Source organism: Rhagoletis zephyria, unplaced genomic scaffold (assembly GCF_001687245.7).
Source record: "Rhagoletis zephyria isolate East Lansing unplaced genomic scaffold, Rhagoletis_zephyria_1.1 Rzeph_scaffold_00246, whole genome shotgun sequence".
Classification (NCBI taxonomy): domain Eukaryota; kingdom Metazoa; phylum Arthropoda; class Insecta; order Diptera; family Tephritidae; genus Rhagoletis; species Rhagoletis zephyria.
In genome coordinates, this window is record NW_016157330.1 from 251,523 (window position 1) to 261,385 (window position 9,863).

The 9,863-nt window shown below is 41.1% G+C and overlaps 2 protein-coding genes and 1 long non-coding RNA gene across 3 annotated transcripts in view; 2 read left to right on the plus strand and 1 right to left on the minus strand.

The window, feature by feature from the left end:
* Stacl (SH3 and cysteine-rich domain-containing protein) overlaps positions 1-9,863 on the minus strand; it is a 132,220-nt gene that overhangs the window by 45,912 nt on the left and 76,445 nt on the right. The gene's annotated exons all lie outside the window — the stretch shown is intronic.
* Positions 630-1,151, plus strand: LOC108358387 (uncharacterized). The gene is made up of 2 exons (XR_001846766.1): positions 630-969; positions 1,070-1,151. It is a non-coding gene; the product is annotated as an uncharacterized LOC108358387 (long non-coding RNA).
* LOC108358386 (uncharacterized) lies at positions 1,249-8,986 on the plus strand. Its single transcript, XM_017609679.1, has 2 exons — positions 1,249-1,597; positions 8,350-8,986. Exons 1-2 carry the CDS (start codon positions 1,590-1,592, stop codon positions 8,762-8,764), a joined length of 423 nt encoding a protein of 140 aa, XP_017465168.1. The 5' UTR covers positions 1,249-1,589; the 3' UTR covers positions 8,765-8,986.

A 9,863-nucleotide genomic window follows, 5' to 3' on the forward strand; every position in this document is an offset into this window, starting at 1 on the left:
AAACGATTCTGGACCTGAATTTATTAAAATTGAAGCTGTAGCTGTAAAAAGCGTCATATGAATTAAAAAAAAACGCATTACGCACTTATTTTTCAACTAAAAAAAAAAATTAAAACTACAATCAATTACAAACGATTCCAGACCTGAGTTCATTAAAATTGAAGCTTTAGCTGTAAAAAGCCTCATATGAATTTTTTAAAAAACGCATTACGCACTTATTTTTCGACTAAAACCAAAAATTTTAAAACTACAATCAACTACAAACGATTTTGGACCAGAATTCATTAAAATTGAAGCTGTAGCTGTAAAAAGCTTTGTTGGAGACATGAGCCCTTAACTTACCATTAATTCGTGTCCATTTTTTATTTCATCTGGCCAGGCTGGCACCAGAGTAGTTGGCAACGAGCGCCTTGCCTAATCCGCCCACCACTGAGTTGGTAATTTTTAATTGCTCAACAGCCGCCCAAGCGACAACATCACCAAATCAAATTAGCCTAAACTCGTGCATCTCCATATATATCAATTAAACTCTAACGTGTAATCACATTAAACGAATAAACCTGGATTTATATTTCAATTTCTACTAAACAAATCCCTTCATATTTTTCTTTGTGCGCTCTGCACAGTCGGACTCAAACCCAAACATTAAACATGGTCCTTTTGAGGCCTTTAGAAACGAAGTGGCACCTCAAAAATCTCCAAAAATAAAGAAACACAGCTCTGGGCGGCCTCTTGGGCATATTATAAAATTGACTCAAGTCAGTAGCGAGCGAGAAATCATAAAGCGCGGACATTTAAATACGAGCAGTGAGCGACAAATAGTCAGTCGGGAAATAGTAAAACGAAAAGACAATTTAATTTGCAAAAAAAAACCATTAAACGTGGGTGAAAATTATAAATTAAACAAACAAACAAGACAAATTACAAAATTAAACACGAGTAAAAAGTTTGTGAAAAACCAAAAAAAAAGTTTAAACATTGCGAGCAACAACATATTTGCTTTGCGATACCAAAGCAAATTGAACAGTGTGGTGAAATTACAAAAAGTTTGTGAAAAAACAAAAAAAAGTTTAAACGTTGCGAGCAACAACATATTTGCTTTGCGATACCAAGGCAAATCGAACAGTGTGGTGGAATTACAAAATTTTTAACAAATTTAAACAGTCAAACGAAAACGACAAAAATTTAAAATCAAACAAAAAATTTGTGACAATTGTGCAAAAAAAAACTACAAAAATTTAAGACAATACAATTAAGAGATTGTGAGAAAAATTTTTTAAGCGTTGCGAGCAGCATACCTGCAACAGCAACAAATTTTTAAGCGTTGCGAGCAGCATACCTGTAACAGCAACAAATTTTTAAGCGTTGCGAGCAGCAGACCTGCAACAACAACACATTTTTCAAGCGTTGCGACCGCCAGCAGTATACCTGCACTTAACGGAGAAGCGGTGCAAACGCCCTACTGGAGCATAAAAGGCGTAAGCGGTGCGACCCCAGCACTACCAACAATTTCACTACAAACCGGACAGAACCCCTACCCGAGGAGGCGGAACGGAAAAATAAATCAAACCGGCTAAGTGAAAGCACCCATGGCTGAGTAAGTCCATATATTTCATGTGCATATGTATATAAATATATTGTGGTAGCCCGGTAATTATACGAAAATAAAAGGAGACCTAGTTTTCCAACTCCCGTTACTTCGAAAAAAGACAAGTTTTTTCAAACACCCCGTTAATCTCAAAAATTCCAGTTGCGCCTTGTTGAATTTAAAACGTATGCATATACATATATGTATATATATGTTTATATGTACATATGTATGTATGCACATAGTAACAGCAAATCAGCTAGCATCTTTGACTTTGCTAAAGTCGTACAGTAAAAGTCCTGTTATATTTTAATTTACATATGTATGTAGGCAAATATATCAGGCGGTAACCAAAACCAGCGAAAAATATTTGAGCGCAACTGTTTTTCATGTGTACATACATATTTACATGCATACAACTCCCACTCACTATTTCTGAGGACGTTTTAACTCATTGTTCTGAAGCTAGCAAATTCGCAGCGTTAGCAAATATATTCACATTCTTAATTGCCTATCTTCTCTATTCGCGCTCTATATCAGTGCCCCTGTAACTAGCTCATATGCGTACTGACTCTTAAGCGCAATATCAATTGCACTCAATATTCAAATAAAAGAAAAAGGGCGGAGCTTATTTGTACAGTGGGCCGCTGCTGACCATAAATTTCACTAGAGTACAGTGGTACGAAAGTGAAGTAATTCAACCCAAAGCTAACACCCACACAACCCAATAAATTAAATAAAACGTAAAAAAGCGGATTAAGGCCCATACATATATATACAAAAAATAAAATTTTTTCCTAATTACGTATATTTGTGAACACGTATACGGATATATTACATACATATCTACGACGGCTCAAAATAAAATAGCAAAAAATAGTCGATCGCGACTGTACCGCATTGCAGCTGTGCATAATTACATACGCTAATCGCCCACTCATTGTTATATCCTAATTCGCATAGTTAACTCACAACTTATGTACATTAATATATGTTTCTGACCCTTTAATCCAGCCTTCTTATATTGAGTGTACCCGCAACTTGCTCACACTCTAATATACGCATACACTCAATATTAATTCCACTCAATTTTAAATAAAATAAACAAAAAGGCGGAGCTTATTGGCACAGTGGGCCGGAGCTGACAAAATATCGCACTTGAGTACAGTGGTACAAAACTGAACGATTTTTACAAAAAAACCCAACCCCATAAAGAAAGCGAAATTAAAACTAAATTAAGTCACCGTTTTTTTAAACCGTAGAATATCTACTCATACCCACCCCCTAAAATATTTCGGTTTAAATTATAAACTCTTACTCTACCCATTTAATAAAATTTCGCCCAACAAAATGCCGCAAGATAAAGATACCCCTACTGAAAAAACCAAAAAAAAAAAATTGTCTCCAAAAATTTATTTTCGAAAGCAATAGGCTGGAGATTTTTTGTTCAAAATGGTCACCGTCCTTAGCCACTGATCAAACCGAAACCTTACTTGAGGTCAAAATCCAACAACTGGACAGCAACTGGGATAGCCTTTTAAAAGCTTACGAAGCAATATTCATGGACGATGATCACCCAGAAGTCAGTGGCTCAGTAGAACAAAAATACTGCAAATGCTCGGAGAGCTACCAAACCTGCAAGTCCCAAATGTTGGAAGCAGTACAACTTTTTAGAGTTAATACGACCCCTCAAGCTACCCAGCAAACATTCAACACGACTTTTACCCCAAACCCTTCTGCCTCCAACGAGGTTTATCTCAAGGTACCACCGTGCGACACAGAAGTATTCCACGGTGGCTACGAAGACTGGCCGGCATTTAGAGACATGTTTACGGCAGTCTATATAAAACACCCCAAATTAACCCCCGCTCAAAAGTTGTACCATTTGCGATATAAGACAAAGGGACAAGCAGGACTTATTGTAAAACAATACCCTCCTACCGACGAAAACTTTGCGCTTGCATGGGAAGCTTTAAAATCACGTTACGAAAACCCAAGAATTCTAGTGGATAACCAACTCAAAACCCTACTAAATTTGCAGCCCGTTTACGGAGAAAGTGGCGAGCAATTACAAACGCTACAAACAACAATTAATAATTGCCTCTCCACTCTTGCATCACAAAAAATTTCTACGAAGGACTGGGATCCCATTCTTGTGTACTTGTGTTCATCGAAACTACCAAGTGAGACACTTTCCCTGTGGGAGCAATCCCTCAGCTCTCGGAAAGAGTTGCCACTATGGTCAGAGATGAACAAATTCCTCACTTGCAGGTACGAAGTGGTTGAACGGCTTGGTACGTATCGACCGACTAAACCCAAACCACAGTTTACCCCCTTCAACCCTAGAGCTGGCAGTCACAGCTCCACATTTATTAATAAAAATCGCACCCAAAACTTCCACGTAGATTCCGGGAAACCAGTTTCATGCAAGCTGTGCAACTCCAATCACGCAATGAAACTTTGCGTTAGATTCAAGAATCTCTCTGTACCTGATCGTCTCAAATTCGTACGTGAGCACAAGTATTGTGAAAACTGCCTCTCTTGTTCACACTTAAAAGGTCAATGTCAGAGCAAATTTACCTGTGTATACTGCCAACAACGTCATCACTCATTACTCCATTTTCAAGCAAACCAGCAAAACTCGAAACCCAACCCAAAACCCCAATCATCGACGACGCAGGCAACAACCACAGTGGAAATAGCAGACGACATGCCCTCCACGTCAACAGGAATCATTCACACCCCACCAACCCACAAAAAAGCAGTCAACAAAGTTTCAACTCACTTCTCGTGCAGCAAAGGAACCACCCTATTACCCACAGCGATGGTACCAATTTACTTCGCGGGAGAATATCACCAGATCCGAGCAATGATAGACCAAGGCTCACAAAAAACCTTTGTCACGTCTCGGATCCAAAAAATATTAAATTTACCCACCAAAGAAACCCATTATGAAATATCGGGAATGGGAGGGCTAGTGGTCCAAAACTCGAAAAATGTTTGCGAGTTAACCCTTTGTTCTGCGGACTTAAAGCAAAAAATTCAAACCCAGGCAATTATTTTACCCCACCTGACCCATTTTCTACCCAGTCTCATGGTGTCATACGTAAACCTTCCAGAATTAGCAACTTTAACTTTAGCAGACCCTAATTGTTTCACTCCATCTCGAATCGATATGGTCATTGGGAGCGACGTTATTCCCCAAATTCTCACACAAGGACTATATCATGTTGCAGACGGCACACTCCTGGCGCAGAACACGATATTCGGATGGATAATTAGCGGACCAATAGCTGAAAAGGTGACGTCATTCACAACCCAAGTCATGGAACCCTCGAACGATGCTCTCAATACGCTATTGAAGAAATTCTGGGAGCAGGAGGAAGTATACCCTACCCAACCCCGTTCAAAGGAGGATGAATACTGCGAGAACCGGTATGTAGCGACGACAACCCGTCAAGAAAATGGAAGGTACGTTGTAAAACTGCCTTTCAAGCAAGAATTTCCTACCACTACAGCACTTGGCCATTCTCGTCCGGCAGCACAGCAGCAGTACTTAAGCGTAGAGAGTACGCTGCAACGAAAACCCGAACTGCGCGACAAATATAACGAAGTGCTAGAGGAGTACGTAACACTAGACCATATGACACCTTCCTCAGCCACTGAAATAATTAGAGAAGGAAAGTATTTCTCGTTTTATCTCCCCCATCATGCTGTCTTAAAACCCGACAGCAAGACCACAAAAGTTCGCGTTGTATTCAATGCCTCCAAAATGTCCCATTCTGGTCACTCTTTAAATGATGTGCTACACACAGGCCCCGTACTTCAGAACGACTTAATGGTAGTGATATTAAATTGGCGACTCTATAAGTTTGTGTTTAACGGTGACATTGAGAAAATGTACCGCCAAATACTCGTTGACGAAGAAGACCAAGATTTTCAACGAATTCTATTTCGAAGAACCCCAAGCTCGCCGATTCAAGACTTTAAACTCAAAACAGTCACCTTTGGAGTTAACTGCGCCCCTTATTTAGCAATTAGGACTCTCCATCAGTTAGCAGAAGACTCAAAGAGCTCATTTCCTCTCGCCCATAATATTTTACTACGAGAAACCTACGTAGACGACATACTGTCGGGGGGCCACGATATACAGTCCACTTTTAAATCGATGTCACAAGTGATGGATGCTTTAAGGTCAGCAGGATTTCCTTTACGGAAAATTACAGCAAATCACCCCAGCTTACTTAAATCAGTCCCCGATTCTGTTCTGTTAGACGTAGATTTCTTAAAGTTTCAAGACGCAAGTTCTACAAAAACCCTAGGAATACAATGGAACGCTCTGACTGACACCTTTTCCTACTCTTATGACCCCATTCCTGCTGAGAACTCAAAAACTAAGAGACAAATTCTGTCAGCGGTAGCGAAACTGTTCGACCCGGCAGGATGGCTATCGCCAATAATGGTCATGGCGAAAATCCTCCTCCAACAACTCTGGATGGAAGGGACCGGGTGGGATGAAGCGGTAAAACCAGGCTCTCTAACAAAATGGAACTCATTCCGAGAAAGCCTTCCAGCAATAGAAGACATAAAAATACCCAGGTGGGTGCAGTTCACGCCAAAGCAGTACATTGAATTGCATGGATTTTCGGACGCCTCCGAAAAGGCATTCTGTGCCTGCGTCTACATAAGAGTCCAACTCGGCGAAAACTCGTTCGCGTCCTCACTACTTGCCGCAAAAAGCAAGGTTGCACCCCTTCAGACCGTAAGTCTGCCCCGCTTGGAACTCTGCGGAGCTGTTTTACTCTCAAAACTGAGTAAGCAAATCCGATCCGAACTCAATCTGCCCTCTCATGAGTTAATCCTTTGGACAGATTCCGCGATCGTGCTGGCCTGGATGGAGAAGCCTCCACATACGTGGAAAACATATGTGGCTAACAGAACTTCCCAAATTGTGGAAAATGTAAATAATGCCCCTTGGCGCCACGTTCCCAGTCACGACAACCCTGCCGATTTAGGCACCCGGGGGTGCAAACCTCAAGATCTTGCCGCAAGCACTCTCTGGTGGAAAGGTCCAGCCTGGCTATGCAAGGCCCACACACACTGGCCGTCTAACACCAGAGCTTCAACTATTAACCCTCCAGAGGAGAGACAAATCGAAGTTTTTCATACCCTAGACAGCACGGATATACTCGAAAGATTCTCTTTTTTCCCACGCGCACTCAGAGTCATTGCGTACATGTATCGCTTCATAAACCATACCAAAGGGCTACCCATCTCCAACGTGCTTATATTATCCCAGGAGGAACTCAATCAAGTGAAGTACAAGCTGATAGCAAAAACGCAAAGAAATCATTACGGAGAACGATATCGTTACTTGAGTCATCGAAGTCACTCAGCAAGAAGAGCCCTCTGCTCACCCTCAATCCGATGCTCGACAATGCAGGCATAATGCGTGTAAATGGACGCCTTAAATATGCCGCACTAAGCTACAATGAGAGGCATCCTATAATAATACCCGATAACTCCATATTTTGCTCTCTTCTCCTAGATTTTCTACACACAACATTGCTTCATGCTGAGAAACAACTCATGATCCGGATGATACAACAGGAATACTTCATCCCACGTCTGAAGCAGTAGGTCAAAAAGTGCATTTTTCACTGTAAACCATGCACGTTATACAAACAGCGGATGAAATCCCAAATAATGGCTGCATTCACACTACTGGCGTTGACTTCGCAGGCCCATTCCTTATCAAAACGTCACCGCTTCGAAAAGCGTCGTACACAAAGGCATATGTATGTGTTTTTGTGTGTTTTTCTACCAAGGCCATTCATTTAGAATTGTGCTCCGACTTGACTACGGAAGCGTTCAAAGCGGCTTTTACCCGATTCACTGGCCGTCGTGGCCTGCCCCACAAGATTTTATCGGACAACGGAAAGACGTTTGTGGGAGCACAGCGAGCCCTAAAAAAGGATTTCGCTCTTTTCTTAAAGGAAGCGGCCTCTGATATCGCAGAAACATATGCGTTGCATGGATTCTCCTGGCACTTCATCCCACCATATGCCCCTCATTTCACCAAAGTCGCCGGAAATCAAAAATTCTCTTTCGAAGAGTTCGCAACCCTATTAGTTCGAATTGAAGCGGTTCTAAACTCCAGACCTCTCTCTCCCATGACACAGGACCCGCAAGATTTATTGGCACTTACTCCCGGGCATTTTCTACGAGGAGCTCCCATTGTCTCACCACCGGAACCGGATGCCAAAGAACTTTCACTCATAAATAAGTGGCAGAGACTCAAGGTTCTTCATCATCAGTTCAGCGTACGATGGAAGAACGAGTATCTACACGACTTACAACGGCGATACAAGTGGAAAACTTCCCAAAAAAACGTTCAAGAAGGAGATTTGGTTGTTGCTAAAGATGATTGGCTCCCTCCGACCGAGTGGCGACTGGGTCGCATCACACACTTGCATTCCGGCCCCGATGAAAACATTCGGGTTGTAGATATAAAATCCCAGCAGGGAATCATAACTCGAAACATAAATAAATTGTGTGTGCTTCCCCCTGCCTAACGTTAGGATACTCACCAAACCCGATACAATACTCTAATTACCTTTATGCTACCTATCCTACCCAACTCCCATTGGTCTACCCTTAGAATATATATCCCATGCGTATATGTACTTCTACTCATTACAAAGCCTCACAATATACGCTGACCCAGTACTAAAGTCTCTCCTCAATCCGTATATTTACAGGTCACGAAAGGATTCCCCCAAGTGCCGACTGTGTGGCCGACTCCACCCGCTGCGCTTGTGTACCGCTTTCCGCGCTATGGATGCCCACGACCGCTATGAGTGTGCACGCTTGCACAAATATTGTGTGAACTGTTTGGCGACTTCACACTCCACCGGAGCCTGCGATTCCGAGGACAGCTGCCATCGATGTGGCTTAGGGCACCACACCCTACTCCATCGAGAGAAGCGGGGCACCACGCGCCAGAAGAAGGGAAGTGTTAGGGCCGAGCTACACAGCCGTTCTGCTCAGCAACGGGCTCGGAGGTTGCGGCGACTGATTGCTGAAGCCCGAAACATCATGGACAAACTCGAAAGGGAGCTGCTGCACTTGGCACCGAGGCAGGCGGGGCGCCATGTTGGAGACATGAGCCCTTAATTTACCATTAATTCGTGTCCATTTTTTATTTCATCTGGCCAGGCGGGCACCAGAGTAGTTGGCAACGAGCGCCTTGCCTTATCCGCCCACCACCGAGTTGGTAATTTTTAATTGCTCAACAGCCGCCCAAGCGACAACATCACCAAATCAAATTAGCCTAAACTCGTGCATCTCCATATATATCAATTAAACTCTAACGTGTAATCACATTAAACGAATAAACCTGGATTTATATTTCAATTTGTACTAAACAAATCCCTTAATATTTTTCTTTGTGCGCTCTGCACAGTCGGACTCAAACCCAAACATTAAACAAGCTTCATATGAATTAAAAAAAACGCACTACGCACTTATTTTTCAACTAAAAAATAAATTTTATAACTACAATCAACTACAAACGATTCTGGACCTGAATTCATTAAAATTGAAGCTGTAGCTGTAAAAAGCTTCATAAAAATTAAAAAAAACGCGCTACGCACTTATTTTTCAACTAAAAAAAAATTAAACTACAATCAACTACAAACGATTCTGGACCAGAATTCATTAAAATTGAAGCTGTAGCTGTAAAAAGCTTCATAAAAATTAAAAAAAACGCGCTACGCACTTATTTTTCAACTAAAAAAAAATTAAACTACAATTAACTACAAACGATTCTGGTCCTGAATTCATTAAAATTGAAGCTGTAGCTGGAAAAAGCTTCATATGATTTAAAAAAAAACGCATTACGCACTTATTTTTCAACTACAAACAAAAATTTTAAAACCACAATCAATTACAAACGATTCTGGACCAGAATTCATTAAAATTGAAGCTGTAGCTGTTAAAAACTTCATATAAGTTAAAAAAAACGCAGTACGCACTTATTTTTCACCAAAAAAAAAATGTAAAACTATCATTAACTACAAACGATTNCCCATTACGCACTTATTTTTCAACTAAAAAAAGTGTAAAGCTACCATCAACTACAAACGATTCTGGACCTGAATTCATTAAAATTAAAGCTGTAGCTGGAAAAAGCTTCATATGATTTAAAAAAAAACGCATTACGCACTTATTTTTCAACTACAAACAAAAATTTTAAAACCACAATCAATTACAA